Genomic DNA, 20,620 nt, shown 5'->3' with positions numbered 1-20,620 from the left:
TCTTGTATCAGTCTTTGTGGTCAGGTTTCGTCCCCTGCTGGAGGCCAGATCTTGGACTGTCAGTGAAAGCATTGCGAGCTCTATCTTTTCTCCATTCCCTCTTCAGGCGTTTGATCATTCATTCATTCACTCATTCATTCGTTCATCTATCCATTGTCTCAGGACTGAGCTGGGCCAGAAATGGACCAAACTTGACCCCTGCCCTCCAGGAACGATGGGAGAGGGAAGGCAGCAGGCAAATCAACTAATGACACAGGGTGGACGGTGGGGCCGCAGGGGTGGGGGAGCAGTGGTCCCCAGTGAGCGTGGGGCTCAGGGGCCAGCATCCCAGGAGGGAGGGATGCCTGAGCCAAAGGAGTGAGAGGCTTCTGCCCGGCGGCGCGGCAGGCGGGATGGGAGGGTGTTCCACAGAGGAACTGGCCCGTGGAGAGGTCTAGCCATCCCATGGAGCCTGTGCCTGTTTGGGGCCACATAGAATCCTGCTTGGCTCTCTCGGAGGGGGTGGGAGGTGAGTGGATATGGCCAGGAAAGAGCCAAGGAGCCGAGGGTGAGGGGACCCAGGGAGAATCCTGTGTCATGACAGGAACTTGGCATTGCAATCTGGCTATGGTGGGGGCCCAGGAGAGATTTTGACCCAGTGGATCGACACCCTTTCCTCTCTCATTTGTACATGTTTTGGGGGGAGATTCCTCAGGCTGAAAGAAGGAGGGCCCATTAGACACAGGAGGTTGGCACTCAGCCATTGCAGGCACCAGGACAGGTAGAGAGGAGGGCCGAGCCAGGCTGTTGAGCCTGTGCACATTAGAGGGTCAGACACCAAGAAAAAACAGGGCCAGGTTGATGAGAGGGCATGGGAGGAGGCTCTGCCTGCATGCCACGGTAGAGGAGACGCAGGTGCCTGGCTGGTGTCAGGCACAGATCGTGGGTGTTTACCTGGTGCTGGGAAATCTCTTGGACATTTTGGTTGTTCCAACCAGTAGTAACTATAGCAGCTTAGTGCACCGTGTCTCTTAATTTAATCTTCACAGTGCCCCAGCCGGGCAGGGTGATCCGGTGAAGACGCAGAGGGTCTTGGGAGCGAAGTGTCAGGTTCTCACAGGCCCCACCCCTGCAGTTCCGGGTTTGTGTGGGGCCCAGGCCTTCACATTGCAAGTTCCAGGGAGCTGCTCTAAGCTGGCTGGCTGGCTGCTGCACACACCCCTCGCCACGGGCGCGTAAGCTACCGGGCCAGCGAGCTGTGGAAAAGCATGTTTGAACTAAAAGCAGAAACAGAGCCAGACGTCAGGTGGGTGAGGCCCAGAGGATTTCTGAATCAACAGGCCAGAAGGCTGAAGGACCCAGACCAAGTCCCCAGACTACCCTCTGCGAGGTCATTCATGGCCGATTCTCAAAGAGCAGGTGTCTGGGCCTCTTAGACCAAGTTGGGCTTCTGGCCAGCTCACCTGGGGCCAAACATTCCAGCCCGTGTGGATGCTAAAGCATCTTTCTAGGCTTGCGTACATCAGATGCACCCTGGGTAGAAGAGCCGCTGACCCTCTGTCTTAGACGTGCGCAGTTCCTTTAAGGAAGTCCTGGGGCAGTGTCCTTGCGGTGGACTGCTCCTGAATCCTTATCTGTCAGCCTTTTTTTCCTGTCTCCTCCACTATCAACCTTGGCCCGCTTAACAAGTCCAGTTGCCTTTGTTATCAATTGAGGCCTTCTGTATCAGATAGGGGCTTCCGGAAACCAGTTTTTTCAACTCATAAGTTTTCTTTTTTGCCACCTGAGGAGAATGACAGTGCTATATACTCAAACTTCAGATGATCTGAAAATTCACTTTGGGTCCAGAGGCAAAGGATTCATGCTGGGGGAGGGATTAGATGAAGCTTTCCTAGTGTGCACATTAGAAGCTGAGGGACGCCCCTGCAGTAACACACTCTGTTGCATTTTTAGGGTGAGTCTTGTCCCGGGGCGGGGGACTCGGTTTGACTAGCTAGAGTGAGGGTTGTGCTAGAATAGGCTGAATTTTGGGGCCCCACTGGCCGTCTCTTCTAGTTAATGCTAACCTAGTGAGACCCTGTTTCAAACTACAAAATAAAATAGGGCTGGGGGCCGGGCGTGGTGGCGCACACTTGTAATCCCAGCATTTGGGAGGCTGAGATAGGAGGATCACAGTTTGCAGACAGCCTCAGCTACTTAGTGAGGCCCTTTGCAACTCAGTGAGACCCTGTTTCAAAACAAAACAACAACAAAAAATAGGGCTGGGGGTGTAGCTTAGAGGTACCATCCTCAGTACCATTAAAAAAAAATAAAAAATAGCCAGGCGTGGTGGCGCACGCTTGTAATCCCTGCGCTCGGGAGGCAAAGACAGGAGGATCGCGTTGGTTCGGAGCCAGCCTCGCTGGCCTAAGAGACCCTGTTTCCAAATAAAAATAGGTCTGGGAGTGTAGCCCGGAGGTAGAAGGGCTTCCAGGAACCTCAGTATCACCAAAAAATAAAAAATAAATAAAAATAAATAAATAAAATATAGGACTGGGAGTGTCGCTCAGAGGTAGAATGCCCCTTGAGGCTTAGACAGGAGGATCACAGGTTTGAGGCTAGCCTCAGCAACTTAGTGAGATCCCTAGTACCAAAAAACAAAACCAATTACTATTATTAAATGCCACCATCATCATTATTATTACCACCCACCATTCCAGGAGCGATTCTAAGTATGTGGCACATTTTAGCTCTTTTAGTTTTCTCTCTGGGCAACTTGCTTAAGGTCCCACAGCTCTTAGGTGGCAGAGCGGGGACTGAACCCGTCCCTCCCACCAACGCTTCACCTCCGCCGGCCCCGGCTTCCCTCCTCTCGGGAGCTCCTGGTTCTTGGCTGTGTTTTGTTCCTCGATAGCTCTACCTCGAGTCCCATCTTGCTTTGCCTGCTCTCGCGTCCATTAGTGTGGGGCGCTGCGTGAGCGAGAGGCTCACCACCCTCTCCACAAGCCTGTCGCTAGGGCTTGGCCCTCATCCTGGCATAGAAGCAGCCCCTCTCTAAATATTTGCCTAAGAAATAAATGAGTGTTTGCCAGCTGCACCCCACACCTGCCTCCTCCAGCAGTGCTGCAGGTGGGGCGGACCTGCCATTGGTTCCCTGATAACCTGCCCACTGCCCGTGGGTGGGCAGGCCTGCGGCAGGAGGGCCTCCGCGCTTCCAGAAGGAAGCCCAGGCTCACTGAGGTGTTTTCTACTTGGCTGGCTAAGCAAACACCCCACCAATGAGTAATGTTATCAATTTGGATTGGAAAAATTCCAGCTTTGGCACCACCCCAAGGACCTGGCTCGGCCACCTGGCGGTCCCGCAAGGCGTGTTGCGCACGGGATCAACAACTCCCATTTTCTAGATGTGAAAATCAAGGCTTGTGATGGAGGAACTTGCCCAGGACCTTCAGCTGGCAAATAGTAGAGCCAAGATTTGAACCCAGGTCTGTCTGGCTCCCCAGTCTGAACGTACTCAGCTCTAAGTTGTTCTGGAACATAGGTCCGTGGACCAGTAGTGTCCAGCTTGGCTTACTAAGAAGCTACTCACCAAGGCGCCCCACCCAAGAGGTCCTGATTGAGTTGGTCTAGGGTGGGGCCCTGGGCACCTGCCTGTAGCACACTCCCCAGGTGAATGGGGCGGGCAGCTGGAGCTGGGAACCTCCCTGGCCCCCACAGCACAGGGCTGTGCATTTAGGTTTTATGATGGACACATAAACTAGATGGCTTGGTGTGCAGAGTGCTGTGGGCTTTACCTGCATCACCAGCGTAAGTGTTTGAGTGTACATTCTTGGAGGATATGGTTGTTTTTCACATTTCTTTTTTTTTTTTTTTTTTTTGTGTGTGTGTGTGTGTGTGTGTGTGTGTGTGTGTGTGGTATTGGCATTGGAACCAAGGGGCCTTCTATCTCTGGGTTACACTCCCAAACCTATTTTTTATATTTTATTTGGAAACAGGGTCTAGCACTAAGTTGCTGAGAGCCTCACTAAGTAGCTGAGGCTGGCTTCGAACCCGCGTGGTTCTCCTGTCTCAGCCTCCCAAGTACGGGGATTACAAGCGTGCGCCACCACGCCCGGCTTCACGTTTATCTTTAATAGCTTCAAAATTTGAAATAGTTTGGCCCACAAAATGTTGCATAAATAGCAGAGTTCCTCTGTACCCTTCACTCAACTTTATCCAAATATAGTATCTGAAAGATAAGATATATAACTGTCAAACCACCATCTGATCTTAAACTATTCATAATAATTCTGTAAGGTCAACTATCCCAGTAAGCCAGTGTGGTTGCAAAGTAGCTCATTATATCTTTAGACAAAGTTATGTCATTTTTTTTCTTTATTAACTGGGGTTATTAATTTATTTATTTATTTATTTATTTATTTATTTATTTATTTATTTGCATGTGTGTGGTACTAGGGATTAAACCCAGGAACATTCTATCTCTGGGCTGGACCTCCAGCCCTATTTTATTTTTTTTTTATTTTGAAACAGGGCCTCACTGCGTTGTTGATGGTCTCTCTAGGTTGCTGAGACTAACTTTGAAACTGTGATCTTCCTGTCTCAGCTTCCCAAGGAATGGGATTACAGGTGTGCACCACTATGCCCTACTGGGAATTTTTTTTTTTTTTTAATGAAAAACACTTTTCCTCCTCCTGGGTCATTCTGTGGTGTGGGTTCCTTTAGAAAAAATTGGGGGGAATGCTTCTTTCTCTCTCTCTTTCCTGTTTCCCAGAACCATGACCTGGTTTTCCGAGTGTCCTTTCATGAGTAACACCCAGATGTCCTCGTGTTCCGGGCTCATGGAGAGCGCGTGTTTCGGTGGCTTGTACTCATCTCTGTCCCCTCTTTGCCTAGTGGAAGCCGCTTTTGGCTGCTTCTGAGGCCGGTTAACAATTCTAGTCATCACGAGTTTCTCGCTGGAGGGCGTAACGAGATGTTCCGGGCTTATCTCGTATGTTTACTGCCCAGTATGTTTACTGCCCAGTCGCTGTGCCAAGAAGAAAGAATGTGGAAGTTTAACACAGAAACAAAATTTTGATGCCCGGATCCTAGCCTAGCTCAATCTGAATGCGCGCGTGTGCGTGCGAGTCACGCGTCGTGCTTTTCCAAGGCCCGGACGCCGGACTCCCAAGTGGCATCCCTGGCTGAAGGCCTCAGCCCTGCACGGTGACCTCCCCCTCCTGCTTCTCTGTATCAAGGCTTAGGCTTCGGAGTTGAAAGCCGCCCTTTGTAACCCGAGGCTTTGTCCTGGGGTGCCTTCCTTGCCCGCCTCTTGTTGAGCTGAGAAGCCACGTCTTTGTGCCTCTGGAAGGAGATTCTTTGATAGCTGCTTGGAACCTCCCAATGACTCTCACTTCCCAGAAGATGCAGACCCACAGTCCCGTGTGGTTTCCAGTGTAGACCGTGCGTGGCCTCTGGTGTAGACTGCTTAGGTCTGTCTTTGCCCCTGGGGTCTGCCACACTGCCTTCTGCCCACACACTGCTGTGTGCTGCGTCCTGCCTTCCCTCTGTCCTTCGCTTCCCTCTCCTGGCTCTCCAGGTTTCCACTGGGTTGTCTTCCTGGGGACCCTCTGCGACCCTGGACCCTGGTAACCTCCAGGGACCTCGCCCCTGAGCTGGCCTCACCGGTTTCACTGACCTCCCCTGGAGGCACCCATTGAAGTTACCCTTGTTTGTTGTTTGACCAGTTGATTACTGTCTCCTCTCAAGCTTGATTGCTTGAGGCACACGTCCTGTCTCCCCCGCCTTGCAGCTGGGGGGCCTTGGATAGGTCATTTTCCCTCTCTTCCTCCATTTCGTTAGCTGAGGAATGGGGGACAGTCCCACCCACCTCGCGAGATGGTCGTGAAGATGAAACGGGAGAACTTGTGTGCTGAGCTGGTAGAACAGGCCAGCGGGCCTGGCGGTCACATGACCACCGTAGACCGCAAGCTTCCCACAGGCAGGGGTCGCGTCTGTGTTGCGATTCATAGATGTGCTTGGCACCCAGGTGTTCAGGAAATATTTGTTGGGTAGATAAATGAATAGAGTGGAGATAGCAGTAGTGCTGTGTTCATAGCGTTCTGTGGGAACATAATTCCGTAATATAGCTCTCTCTAGAGTGCTCAAAGAATACATGTTCAGTGAATACACGAATAAAGTGGGAAAAATAGTACTACCGGGTGGTAGGGTCGCTGTGGGGACACGAGAAAAGGCGGGTCTGGAGCACTTTTAGAGTGCCCTGCATCTAGTAGGCACTCTGAAAACGCTTGCGGGGTGAATGAGTGAAGTGGGGGTGCTGGTAGCAACTCGGGTTGCCGTAGGGATGACCCAAGGCAGGGCTGCCGCTGGCTGTGCTGTGCTCGTGCTTAGCGGACGCCCTGAGGGCTGTGGTCCCGTCTCCCAGGCTCAGGAGGGAGCCTGCCTGGGCGCAGAGCAGGGGCCACGGTCGGCATCCTTTTGAAGGAGGGGCGCTCAATGGCTGCTACGCTCTGACAGAGGAAAATCTTGACCGTTTGTTTCTCTTCTACCCCCTGTGCTTTTCCTCGGCTAGAATCCTTGCCCGGAGTCCAGCGCCTCGTTCCTTTCCAGGATTACCTTCTGGTGGATCACGGGGTAAGGAGCTCGGGGGCCCCGGCAGTGGTGGGGAACGAATGGGTGGATGAATGGATAAATGAGCCAACGAAGGTGCCGTGGGGCTCGGCAGGAGCGCGTGCTAGCCGGGCGTGGTGGCGCACGCTTGTCATCTCAGTACTTGGGAGGCTAAGACTGGAGGATCGCGGGTTCGAAGCCAGCCTCGGCAACTTGGCAGGGCTCTCAGCAACCTAGGGAGACTCTGTTTCCAAATAAGAAATAAAATCAGGCTGGGAGCGTAATGTAGAGGTAGAATGCCTCTGGGTTCAATCCCTAATGTAAAAAAAAAAAAAAAAAAGTGTTCTAAGTCTCCTGTGACAGGTGTGTGGTCTCAGAGACAACTCTTTCCCAAATGTGATCTGTACACAAACCTGGGTTAACGGCAACGGCTGTGAAAGGTCTGGCCAGGAGCTGCCCTGCTGTGGGCTTACTGTTGGGTTTGGATATTTTTTTTTTTACATGAACTATAATTATAGTCATCTCTTGGTATTGGGGGAATTGGTTCTAGTCCTCAGTCCCCATAGTTACTGCAATCCCCAATGTTTATTTCCCTTATATGGTATGGCATTTAAACCCATAAACATCCTCCTGTACACTGTAAATGGTCTCTCGCCTACTTGTAATACCTAATATGACATTAATGCTGTGTAAGTAGCTATTAGACTATAGTGCCTAAGGAATAATGGCTAGAAAAAATTGCACATGTTCTTTCCTGGAAAATAATTTTTGGGGAACTATGAATTGAACCCAGGCCCGCTCTCTGCCGTTAAACTATAACCCAGCCATTTTTAATTTTATTTTGAGAAAGGTTCTCACTAAGTTGCAAGCCTTCCGCCTCAGCCTCCTGAGTGGCCGGAATTACAGGCTTCTGCTACCACACCTGGCTCGAAGATTTCTGATCCATGCTCGTTGAATATGTACGACCCACAGGTACGGCCGGGCGTGGTGGCCACGCTTGTCATCCCCGCGCTTGGGAAGCGGAGACAGGAGGATCGCGCTGGTTCGGAGTCAGCCGCGCTGGCTTGAGAGACCCTGTTTCCAAATAAAAGTATAAAATAGGTCTGGGAGTGTAGCCCGGAGAAGGGTTTCCAGGAACCCCAGTACCACACACACAAAAAAAAGAACCCACAGGTATGGAGGGCTGACTGCATTATTATTATTGGCATTGCCCCCCCACTAGAAAAATCATACATCACATCATAGAAAACATGGTAATAAAGATGCACATAGAGCAGTAACAAGAAAACACCTGGAGCCATCGCTCAGCATCTGCGCAGGCTTCTTTCTGGCCCTCCTGGTTTTTGGTACCTCATATTCTGCCCAGTGTCAACATGTTCCTGGAAATTGCTGGGATCCGTTCCCCCCTAAGATGCACTGCTCTTGTCTTTGTGAACTTTTGGAGCCATCTTTATTTTTTAACTAAATTTCTCTTTCACTTGGAGGTCCTGCAGGCAGAACCCAGGACCTGGCACAGGCTAGGCAAACGCTCTACCACCGGTCTACAAACCCAGCCCTTTAAAAATATTACTCTGAGCCAGGGTTTCACCAAGTTGCCTAGGCGAGCCTTGAACTTGGGATCCTCTTGCCTTGGCCTTCTGAGTAGCTGAGATGATAGATGTGGACCACCACACCCAGACTGCTAAATATTTTTAATAATAATATTATTTAAAATAATATCTTGAAATATTATTTTAATAATTATTTCCTTTATTAAAGAATATCCCTGGAACACTTGGTGTAATTTGGACATGAATTATAGGCTATTATATCCTAGCTAATACCATTTTTAATTTTGATCACTATATTCTGATCGTATAAAAGCGCATCTTGTTTTCTGGAGGGTACACGCCATAGGGATAAAGGTATATGACCTCGCTTACTGTCAAACAGTTAAAAAAAATCGTGTTGCTGTGTGTATATAGATGGATAGAGACAGAATGATGCCACAAACGTGGCAAAGAACAATTCATGTAATTTTCCTATAAATTTGCAATTACTTCCAAATAAATGAAAATATCAGTTTTTAAATTTTTTATTGAGTGTCTATACACATTGAAAGACCAGTACTGGTTAAGCACACCAGATCTGAAATCTGAAACTTTGTGTGTGTGTGTGTGTGTGCTGGACATCGAACCGGAGGCATCCTACCTCTGAACTGCACCCAGCCCCTTTTAGTGTTGCTCAGTTGCTGGGGCTGGCCTGGAACCTGCAGCCCTCCTGCGTCAGGACCAGGATTACAGGTGTGCAGCCACCACACCCAAGCTCCAAATGTAAAATCTTCTGAGCACCACCGTGATGCTGCAGGTAGCACACACTACACCTGAGCTTACGGGACGCACGGCCGTCAAAACAGGCGCCCGAAAGCCGGAGTCCAAAGCCCCGCGCCGGGAGGCCTATAGGAAGCAAAGGGATTGCATGTTTAGACTGCGGTCCTATCTCTGCATCTCGTGATGTACGTGGACATGTTCAGAATTGGAAAGAATCTCAACACTTCTGGCCACTCCCAAGCATTTCAGATAAAGGATGCTCACACAGCACGTATGAAGCCCAAATAAACGCATCACTCAGACTTAATGATCCCTTTGGTTTTGTCATATAAACCTTTTCTTTTTACTTTAGGGTGTGTGTGTATGTGTGCGCGCGTCCGTGCACGTACACGCACGTATACAAGCATGGGTGCACAGTACTAGGGATTTAACTCTGGGGCATTCTCCCTCCAAGCTATACCCCCAGACCTATTTCATTTTTATTTTTATTTTTATTATTTTTATTTTGAGACAGGGTCTAACTAGATTGATGAGAGTCTCACTACCTGCTGAGGCTGTCCTCGAACCTGCAATCCTCCTGCCTCAGCCTCCCAAGTACTGGAATTGCAGGCATATGCCGCCATGCCTAGCTCAATATAAGCCTTTTCTAATTTAGAACTTGAGAAATAATTAGAGCCAGCCTGATATTTCCTTCCTAAATATTCTCCATGCATCACTATAAAGATAAGGCCATTTTCCTGGATGACCTAACAAGATTAGCCACAATGACTGATAGGCCCCAACGTCTACCCACCCGTCTTTCCCCAGCCCCTGGCTGCCTTGGGCGGCAGGGGCGGTGTCCCCAGAGGGGCTGGCAGCGGCACGGTGTGTGCCGTGAGCCTGTCCAATTCTTCCTTTTATCTGTGCTCATCACACCCCTCTCTGTCTTGACCCCAGAATGATGATCCAGGGCTACCGCCGGCCCCTGGAAGCCAGCGACCTCTGGTCCCTGAACAAGGAAGACACCTCAGAGCAGGTGGTCCCCGTGCTGGTCAAGAACTGGAAGAAGGAGTGCGCCAGGTCCAGGAAGTAAGTGGACTCTCTCAGGCACGCGGGCGGCCAGGCGCTGCCGGATGCCGGCCCCCTCTCCTGCCACCGGCCCGGGTGCGGGTGGGTGGCCACAGCGCGGCCTCGTCCCAGTTCCTCATCCCGGGAATGTTGCTGCCCTTACCAGGCTGCGGTTTGCTCATCTGCTCAGCGGCTTGGAGCCTTACTGGGAGGAAAAGCAATTTGGGTCAAAAAGGAGAGAAAAAGGTCCACGAAGCTGCCGGTTGGTTCCGTGGCCCGGAGCCTTGGCAGGCGTGTGGCCGCGGCTTGTGCCGCTCTCCCCCGTCCACTGGCTGCCTCTCTCTGAGCATCTGGCGTCCTGAATGATCCTGCTGTTTGGAGTGTTTTTGTTGGGCCTGTCACTGGGAAGTGGGTGGGTGGCGCCTGGCGCTCTGCCTCTGGCCAGGCCCTTGGTGGATTCCTTCTGCAGCCGCCACGGACTACTGCTTTGGTGCCGAGCACCGGTGGCCCCGCGCTGGGACGGCAGCCCACTGTGTTCTGTATGAGAGACAGGATGTTGAGGAGTGCCTTGAAGAGAAATTGCCTAGCCCCAGGATGAGGGGGAGATTAAAATGAGGAAGTGTGGGTGAGAGTGGCAGGGGGATTTATTTTAGGGACAGTGGTCAGGGATGGCCTTGTGGACAGGGTGACATTTGAGAAGAGACCCCCATCAAAGGAGGGAGTGAGCCATGGGCACACTGGAGGAAGGGCTTCCAGTTAGAGGGAGCGGCCCCTGCACCCTCCGGCAGCCTGGTGGCCAGGTGGCCTGCGTGGAGTGAGCGAGGAGGGGGAGGCGGTGTGCGCAGGAGGCTCCAAGATTGGGCCGCAGAATTGGGGTGTGGTGAGAAAAGAGGCGGGTTCCAGACGGGGCGGGGACGTGACCTGCGTTTGCTTTTATGATAGCTGCTCAGTTTTCTCTAGCGATGGTAAATCCTGGGGACGAGAGTAGAGGTGAGGACCAGGTTGGGGCCCTTTGCTTCCCCATTCCAGAGGGTTTTCCAGGAAGTCAGCGAGATAACGTGTCCTCGGATACGCCCTGCGCTGGTCCTGGATAAACCCTGGGCAGGTTTCAGTTGCACAAGTTGTTTCTTCACCTGGGCACAGCCCTGGGCTGGACACTTCCGTCTCGTTAGGTAGAGCCGGGGCTCGGAAGCCGTGGTGCCAGGGTTGAGCTCTGCTAGCACCTGGGCCGTCAAGGATGCCCAGCCTGGGGAGAGGTCCACGGCCGTCATTCTCAGAAGTGTGAACAAGACCTAACACCCGTCACCCCTCGGGACGCACAGGGGTGGGTTCGATGCATCCTCGTGGGCTGGAATTTCTTGGTGTGATCCCTCACACCGAGTCTCTCTAGTTAGCAGGGAAAGGGTGCAGCCTGGGTGGGCTCTAGGCTGTGGCGGTCCAGGTCTCTGAGAAAGAGGGAGGGCGTTGTGGGCAAAGGGGTCTGCCACGGCTTCTCGGCTCCTCTCAAAAGCCTGCTCTGAGCTGCCTTCCTGCCCCTGCCCTGCGTTTTAAAATCCAATACCACATTGGTGGTGTTGAATGGCCTTGCTTTCTGTTGGACCTCTGGCCACTTTTAGCTTGAGGCCATTTTGGATTATTCCTGCTGGCTGAGTGGAAAGCAGTTTGGCAGCTCTAGAAAAAGAGTTTGGCATTTTTTAAAAAATAAGTTAAGCATAGTTATTATACTGCCAGCTGTCCTTTCCCAAGAGAACTGGAAACTTATGTTGCTAAAAGCCACGTATGGACTTGCAGCGGCTTTGTTTGTGGTAGCCCAAATTGGAAGCGACTCAGAATGTCTTTAATGAGTGAATAGACGTGGAGACCAGGGATCCTCCAGACAGTGGGGCCCTTTTAATCCCCTGGGGTTAAAGACACTGGTGCATACAGCAACACGATGGATCACACAGTGGTTATGCTACGTGAAGGAAATCAAACGGAAAGCACAATTCTCTCTCCGTGTCCGTGGGGGATTGTTCCAGTATCCCCCTTAGTCTCCCAGATCTGCAAAAATATAAATAACCTACCAATGTATCTAATTAAAATAGCTAATGATGCTCTCTCTAGACATGAAGTGAAAACCAAAAGGAATCGATAATAAAGCGACAGGGTTTTCAGGGTATAAACGTCCCTAGAGACCCACCCAGCCCCTCTGTGTTGTCCAGGAGACCGCGTTGTCTGAGGGTGGACAGAAGCATCATTGACTTAGTCATGAGGTTTTGCAAAGCGGTGACCAGTACTTGACAAAGTCCTGAGCAAAATACAGTCATTTCTTGATTTGCACTGTCATTGTAGTGCTAAAATAAACAAGATAAAATAAAAATGGACTCTAGTAATTTCTCCAGTTTATCTGCAGTTTTATTCTCTCTGGTTTTAGCTACCTCTGGTCAACCATGATCTGAAAATATTAACTCTACATTTTCAGAAAGAAACAACACACGAGTTTAAAATCGTTCACCATTCTTGCATCTTCCTACTCCATCCCCCTGGAGTTGAGCCATCCCTTCGTCCAGTGTATCCGCCCTGTATACACTACCCGCCTGTCGGTCACTTTGTAGCGGCCTTGATTAACAGTGCTCATGTTCGCAGATCCGTAGGTAGGAGCCTAATACCACATCACAGCGCCCTCGATGACCTCACTGCATCTCGTCACGTAGGCCCCGTGTCATTTCACATCGCCTCAAGAAGGCGACTTCCAAACAGGAAGATATTGTGAGAAGAGAGACCACATTCACGAATATTTTTTTTTTTTGGTAGTTTGCTATCATACTTACTCTATTTTGTTATTAGTTATTGCTCATCTTTTACTGTGCCCAGTGTATAGGTTCAACTTTCTTATAAGTAGTGTGCATACAGGAAAAAGCAGTATAGTCTGGCACTGTCAGTAGTTTCGGGCATCCACTGCAGCCGTGGGGATGCATTCCTCACAGGTGAGGGGGCCTGCGATCTACTGATGTGCAAAAATACACGCTCTGTAAGATTTACGGCTGAAAATGGAGGTAGAGTCTAGACTTGGGTTGTCTTGGCAGGCTTTGTTCCTGCCCCAGTGCTGGATAGGATATTCATCTTTGCTTAGGGCTGCCCGGCACAGGACGGGACAGAAAGCTCTGGATCTCCCTGGCCTTAGTCATGTCCATCACCAAAGAACTTAAATTTGTAAAACAAGGCCTCTTGAAAAACAAAAGGCATATATGTGTGCAGGCATGCACGCACGTGCGTACACACACGATAAAGAACTCCAAGCCATTTGCACTTGCTGCACAATTTAAGCCCAGCCAGGGCCCACGTTCCCTAGAGGGTCTTCTGTGGGGGCATCTGAGGAAGTTGCAGCGTCTTTCCAGAATCTTCTTGCCAGTGGTTGGTAGAGTGAAAATGTACACTTAGTTTATTAAAAATTCATTTGCTGTGATTGGAGATCAAATCTTCCCTTCTGTGAGATACAGCATTATGGGGGTAAAGGTCAGGCTTAGAATGCAGTGAGAAAATTAGAATTTTATAAAGCTGAGACCTTTTTTTTTTTTTTTTGCCTTTGCAAAAATGTTAATTCCTTCCTTCCTTCCTTCCTCTTTCCTCCTCTATTGTGGTTCTAGGGATTGAACCTAAGGGCATTCTACCTCTGAGCTACCCCCCCCCCAGCCCCTTTTATTTTATTTTATTTTGAAACAGGGTCTCACTAGGTTGTTGAGAGTCTTTCCTGGTTGCTGGGGCTGGCCTCAAACTTGTGACCTTGCTGTCTCAGTCTTCCAAGCACTGGGATCACAGGTGCGCGCCACCACGCCCAGCGACGACTGTATTTTTCAAATGACAAAGTCACCAGGAGCAGCTCTTGTAGCTTTCTGGCTAAAGCCTGTCAAAGAGCCTGTCAAAGAGCAGTTAGCGGTCTCATGTGTCTCTGTGTTGGATTCTCAAAGGAAGGGCAGCACTTGCGCCCATAAAATAGAATAAGCTTCCCCAAGACACCAGCAGTCGAGGTTGGTTTTGATAAACAGAAAAGAGCCCAAGAAAGCAGAAACAACCCCCCTAAAAAGTGGATTTGTCCTTCCAGAGTGACTTCCCTTGTAAGGTGGGGAGGGAGACAGAATAGAGACAGACGGGCTGGGTAGCCTGGGGTTCCTCCGGGCCTCCTCTCCTGTGTATAACCTGACTTCTCGGGTCACGTGGGCGGCGCGGCATCAGCGTGGTGATGGCAACGTTAGCGTGGTCGCCCCGTGTTGATTTCAGCCTGGCCCGTGCAGGCTTAGTCCAGAACACCGGCCTCCCGTCATTTTTATTTAACAAGCCACTTCTGCCCACCTTGCACCCTAACCCCGCTTGGGCTGCCCCAAGTATCTCACGCTCTTGGGGGGACTGCCTCACCGCCCTTCAAAGCAACTTCACCTGGGAATTACTCACTCTGTTCCCTCCCCAGTGGGTCCTGCCCCCTCATCCTTCAGGTTTCCGCCTCTATGCCACCTCCTCCGGGCAGCCCCCGTGGTGGCACCTGCCACGCAGCCGTGAGGCCAGCTTTGCTGAGCTCTTGGCCTCCCATGCCTCCTCGGCCGTGGCATCACCTCAGGGCCTGGCTGAGCAGCGTCTAGTGAGCCCTGAAGCCAGGGAAGCCAGCAGGGCGCTCCTCCTCCCCGTCCTCGGCTTCCACCCCTCCATCCTCCAGCCCAGGCCATTTCTCCTTACTCAGACCTTCCTCTCCGTGCCCAGCTCCCCGGCCTCCCGTTTATGGGGTCCTTCCCCCCTGGGCACTTGCCGTCCTCCACCGCAGCTGGCCTTTCTCCTCTCTGCCCGGTGGAGACCTGCCGGGGTCCAGCCCTAGCAAGAGTCGAGGTTCGTGTGTCGATGAGAGAAGAGGTGTCACAAGAGACCAGGTTCAAACTTCTCCGCTTTATTCAGGATTTGTTACAATTTTTATTTTCTTTTTTGGCAGAAAGGCAAAGGCATAGCCATGCAAGCAGGAACTCCAAGGACAGGAAAAGTTTTATTTTTTATATAGAGTTCAGGGCAAGGGTGCCAGGCATTTAAACAATCATAGTGTGCTTTGTCTCACTTCACGAGGCTGACTCAAACTTAATCTTATACATTGGCCCAAACTAGGGTCAGTGTGAACTTAATCTTTGGCCCAAACTTTATCCTTGGTAAAAAAAAAATCTTTGCTGCCTGAGTCTCTCACAAGCCGCTGCCCATCAGTTTTAGTTATAATGCTTCTACATAAAATTCCAATTATACATATTGATCCAAATAATCCTAAAATAATTTTTTTTTGAAGAAAGGAATGCTAGACATACTTCATGGGGGATCTACGCCGTTGCGGATCCCCTGATCGAGCTTTCTCAAGATATGCATTAGATGCTGTAATAGAGACCTGCGTCCCAGCCGCAGGGTCTAGCCCAGGCTCGGGCAGTGCAGGGCCTGGGCCCCATTCAGGAAGGCTGCCAGCCTCTCCCTCCCTCCTGGCCAAGTAGGTCCCTGCAGGCGGAGCTGAGCCAGCCATGGTGGTGCACACTTGTAATCCAGTACTTGGGAGGCTGAGGCAGGAGGACCACAGGTTCAAGGCCAGCCTCAGCAACTTAGCAAGGCCCTCTGCAACTTAGTGAGACTCTGTTTCAAAATAAGATAGGGCTGAGGGTATAATTTGGAGATAGAATGCCCCTGGGTTCAATCCCCAATACCAAAAATAAATAAATAAATAAATAAAAACAAAACCAAAAACCCCAAAAGTGCTTTTGTATCTGGTTTCTTTCCCTGGGTGGATCCACGCTTTCACCTGTATCAGTGGCCCGCCCCTTTTTCTGGCTGAGTATTATTCCATTGTGCAAATGTCACATTTTGTTTATCCATAAGTTCATCAGGTGATAGGCGTTTGGGCTGTCTCTGTCCTTTAGGCCTATTATGAATATTTCTGCTCTAAACATCCACTTAGAGTCTTAGGTGGACATGTATCTGAATTGCTGGGTCACGGGGCATTTTTGTGCTTAGTTTTATAAGGAATGACCTGGCTGTCTCCCCAGTGACAATGCCCTTTTATTCTCCCCCCAGCAGCGTGCCGGGTTCTGAATTCTTCATGTCATTACAAACGCTCTTTGTTATTTGACTTCTGGGTCCTGGCCGTCCTAGTAGATATCAAGTAGATATCTGGTTTGTGGTTTTGATTTGCACCCACCTAATGACTACAGAGTCGAGTGACATTTCACGTGCATTGTGGCCAGTGGGCACTTCCTTTGGAGAATTCTATTCAGACCCTTTGCCTCTTTTTCAACTTGGTGTGCCTGCTGTCTTCCTCTCTCTCTCTCCTCTCTCTTCTCTCTCTCTCTCTCTCTCTCTCTCTCTCTCTCTCTCTCTCTCTCTCTTCTCTCTCTCTCTCTCTCTCTCTCTCTCTCTCTCTCTCTCTCTCTTTTGGTACTATGGATTGAGCCCAGCAGCATTCTACCTCTGAGCTATACCCTCAGCCCTATTTTATTCTTTATTTTGAAACAGGATCGCACTAAGTTGCTTGAGGACCTGGCTAAGTTGCTGAGGCTGGCCATGAACCCACGATCCTCCTGTCTCAGCCTCCCAAGCACTGGCAATACAGCTGTGTGTTACCACGCCCAGCTGGGTTGTGCTTTTTTTATCCAGTGATAGGAGTGCTGTTTGCTCTAGATAAGATCCCTTACCAGATTTTCTATTTGCAGATAATTTCTCCCATTCCTCGGCTGTCCTTTCACTTTTCTCCGTAGTGTCTTTTGAAATACAAAAGTGTTTCATTTTGATAAAGTTCAAACGATCAGGTGTGTGTGTGTGCGCACGCGCGTGCATGCACTTTTGGTATCATATCTAAGACTCTATTGCCAAGTCCAAAGTCACAGATTTACGCGTGTGTTTCCTTCCGAGGAGTTTATAGTTTTTGTGTGCATTTAGATCTCATCCACTCTGACTTTGTTTGTGGTGTCAGGTCTGGGTCCAGCTTCATTCCTTGCACGTGGCAATCCGGTTCTCAGCACCATATTTTGGGAAAAGATGCCCTGTTCCCAGTGAGTGATTTTGACATACTTGCCAACGAGCGGCCTATTTTGTTTCTGGACCTGTAATATTAGTGCATTGATCTACACGTGCGGGCCCTTCACGGGCAGCACCTGGCTGGGATTTCACACTACCCTCTGGGGCAGGTCCTGCTTCTGTCTCCATTTTACAGATGAAGAACCTGGGGCCTGGAGAAGCCTGGGGACGTGCTTGAAGCCCCACAGCGGGCAGATGGCTAAGCCAGGATCTGACCCCGTGGCTCATGGCCACGGTGCCACGCTGCCCCTCTGCGGTAACCCAGCTGCCTTCCCCGAGGTGCCTGGGCCGTGTCGCTCCCACACCCACCTTGCCCTCTTGTGTTGCAGGCAGCCCGCAAAGGTCACGTACTCCTCCTCCACCAAGGACACTGCCAAGCCCAAGGGGGGCTCCAAGGTGGACGTGAACGAGGAGGCGGAGGCTTTGATAGTCAAGTCTCCCCAGAAGGAGCGGAACCCCTCGCTGTTCAGGGTGTTGTACAAGACCTTCGGGCCCTACTTTCTCATGAGCTTCTTCTTCAAGGCCCTCCACGACCTGATGATGTTTGCCGGCCCTGAGATTCTGAAGTGAGACTTCTTCCTCCCCGGGGGCTCCTGGCCTCCCCAGCTTGACCTTTGGCTCGTCTTGGCCCTGGGGGCTGCACAGCATGCCGGGAGGGGGTGGGGGGGTACAGCCAGTGTGTCTGTCTTTCCCACTTTGTTCTTGGCTTTGCTGCCTTACCACCCAAGTCAAGGCCACTGTGGTTGTAAGAAACAGAACCCCCCTGAATTGAAGCCAGGTGTGGTGGCACATGCCTGTAGTCCCAGTCCTTGAGAGGCTGAGACAGGAGGATCACTGGTTCAAGGCCAGCCTCAACAACTTAGACCTTGTTTCAAAATAGTAATTAAAAAAAGGGGGTTGGGGGTGTAGCTCAGAAGTAGAAGACTCTTGTATTTAATCCCCAGTCCCACCCCCATGCACAAAAAGAAAATAGAAAGAAAATAAGCCCATTGAATCCAGAATGGGGAAGATATGGGATTGTTTCAGGAAGCTAAGGGCTAGAAAGTGAGCCGAGCTCATGAAAAACTAGAATCTGAAACCAGGACACCAGAAAGGTGGCTTCCTTCTTCTGTCTCTGTGGGGCCTCATGTTCATCTTCCGTCCCTGCGCCCCTCTGGCCCTTGGGGACTTGCTGGGGGTGAGACAGGGCAGTCGGTGTGAGAATCAAGGCAGAGGCCCCCGTGGTGGGCAGTCGGGTGCGCTCGGGCTCCTGCGGGCACTGTGGGGTTGAAGCCCGCGCGCAGGTCACCTGACTGGCGGGATGTCGCCATGACAACACGCAGGTGCCACTCAGGTCCTCCGGCCCCTCCCTCCGCCTTTGCAGGTTGCTCATCAAGTTCGTGAACGACACCCAGGCCCCCACCTGGCAGGGCTACTTTTACACGGCGCTGCTGTTCGTGACCGCCTGCCTGCAGACGCTGGTGCTGCACCAGTACTTCCACATCTGCTTCGTCAGCGGCATGCGGGTCAAGACCGCTGTCATCGGGGCCGTCTACCGCAAGGTAGGCAGGAGGAGGCGGCTGCGGCCCCCCCCCCCACCTCGCTTCCGGAGCAGGAGAGCGAGGGGCTGCAGCGATGGGCGGCGAGGGTGTCCGCCGACCTCAGGCATCATCCCTCAGCAGCGCTGGGCTCGAGGGTCAGCGTGGGGCCCTCAGGTGCTTGGGTGCATTCATGGTCCTCGATGTGGGGAAACCCCGGTCCAGGTCCTTGCTCCATTCGTGTTCTGCGCTGTGCCCTGATCTTACCCTTAGCTTGAGTTGAGCAAGCGGTACATTCCCTGCACGATAGAGTGTCCGGCCACCCTGTATATACATCCAGTTTTTTAAAAGTATGTTTATTAGCCAGGTGTGGTGGCACACGCCTATATCCTAGTACTTGGGAGGATGAGACAGGAGGATTGCAGGTTTGAGGCCAGCCTTAGAAACCTAGTGAGGCCCTCAGCAACTTAGCAAGATCCTCTTTCAAAATAAAACAATTTAAAAAGTGCTTGGTAGTAGAATATCCTTAAGTTAAATCCCTAGTACCAAAAAAAAAAAATTTTTTTTTAAGCCGGGCATGGTGGCACACGCTTGTAATCCCTGCGCTTGGGAGGCAGAGACAGGAGGATTGTGCAGGTTTGAAGCCAGCCGCGCGTGCTGGCTTAGGAGACCGTTTAAAAAAAAAAAATATCCCCTACAGGGATGTTTGCCAACACCCGGGAGACATTTTCCACGGTCTCACTGGAGTTGGAGCATCTTGTGAGCAGAGGCTGGGATGTTGCTAAACACCCTCCCCTGTGCAGGACGGTCACGCAGATGACCAGCCCCCATGTCAGGCATGCCCCAGTTGAATCCTTGGTCTAGACCTTTTATGGGATATGAGAGCAGCCACGTGAAAGGTGTGCAGAACCCCGCTTTAGAGGGCATCTGAGACCTTTTCCACGTAGAGGGGGGCGGTGGGCAGTGTGGACGACAGACTCTGCCTTCCGTGGTAACAGAGAGAATCTCTCTGTGGCGGCTCCCCGGGGGCGGGTCCCAGGCTCCTCACTACCACGCTCACCCCTCTCCCTCCTTCGCCCGCAGGCCCTGGTGATCACCAATTCGGCCAGGAAGTCCTCCACGGTTGGGGAGATCGTCAACCTCATGTCTGTGGACGCCCAGAGGTTCATGGACCTGGCCACGTACATTAACATGATCTGGTCAGCCCCTCTGCAAGTCATCCTTGCCCTCTACCTCCTGTGGCTGGTGTGTGTGACGTCATTCGCCCTTGTGTGTGGGGAGGGACTCCCCGTGCGGGCAGGGGCCGAGGGCCCAGCGTTGATAGGAGCGCCTGCAGCTCCCTGGCTAGGATTTCTTGCTGCTGTTTACATTTTATTTTCTGACCTGTTAACAAGTTCCTGGGTGTTTTATTTCATCTTGGAGTTGTTGGGATTTGTGTTTTCTTTGGTGGCCTGGTCTTTATCCCCATTTGTCTTTTCATTTTTCTGTGGTACTGGGGATTGAACCCAGGGGCGCTCGACCTCCGAGCGACACTCCAATCCCTCCTTTATTCTTTGATTTGAAACAGGGCCTCCCTGGGTTGCGGAGAGTCTCTGCTAGGTTGCTGAGGCTGGCTGTGAGCCTGCGATCCTCCTGTCTTGGCCTCGGAAATACTGGGATTACAGGTGTGCACCACCACACCTAACCCGTGTTTTCCTTTACCTGACAGCGTAATTAATAACCCTACAACATACACATCATCTTTCTCCCACAGTAGCTTCTCAAATGCCAGCCAGACTGGCTCATTTGCCTCTGATTATGTTGGCCGAGATGTTCTCAGTTGCAAAGGATAGGAATCTCTCCTACCCTAAGCAAATAAAGGGCATTTGGGGTCTACTCATGCTTGGAAAGTCCAGGGGTCTGACTTCAGGCATGGATGGATGTAGGAGACTCAGCATTGCTTTAAGGACTCAGTTTCTCTCATTCTTTTGCTATTTCTTGGTCCCGTCTCCTCCTGAGTTGGCTTCATTCCCAGTGGGATTTTCCCAAGTGACTTCCTTAGCTCGGGCTTACATCATCTGTACAGAGAACTGGGCCAGAGGAGACCGAGTTCCTCTGCCACAATCAGAGTTCCAGGGG

The 20,620-nt window shown here is 51.2% G+C and overlaps 1 protein-coding gene across 3 annotated transcripts in view; it reads left to right on the top strand.

Annotated features, from left to right (window-relative positions):
* The window catches only part of ABCC1 (ATP binding cassette subfamily C member 1 (ABCC1 blood group)), a gene marked incomplete at both ends in the record, with an annotated part of 144,467 nt that overhangs the window by 61,793 nt on the left and 62,054 nt on the right, over positions 1–20,620 (top strand). For all 3 annotated transcript variants that reach the window (XM_080703020.1, XM_080703019.1, XM_080703018.1), the window contains 5 exons: positions 6,530–6,591; positions 9,813–9,944; positions 17,315–17,551; positions 18,349–18,526; positions 19,586–19,747. In XM_080703020.1, the coding sequence (XP_080559146.1) occupies positions 6,530–6,591; positions 9,813–9,944; positions 17,315–17,551; positions 18,349–18,526; positions 19,586–19,747 (771 nt within the window). The remainder of the gene's footprint in view (positions 1–6,529; positions 6,592–9,812; positions 9,945–17,314; positions 17,552–18,348; positions 18,527–19,585; positions 19,748–20,620) is intronic.

The sequence above is a fragment of the Muscardinus avellanarius genome (genome assembly GCF_963383645.1).
Source record: "Muscardinus avellanarius genome assembly, chromosome: 10".
In the NCBI taxonomy this organism is placed as follows: Eukaryota; Metazoa; Chordata; class Mammalia; order Rodentia; family Gliridae; genus Muscardinus; species Muscardinus avellanarius.
The sequence above is the reverse complement of the archived record's forward strand: the minus strand, read 5'-3'. Positions and strand labels throughout refer to the sequence as shown.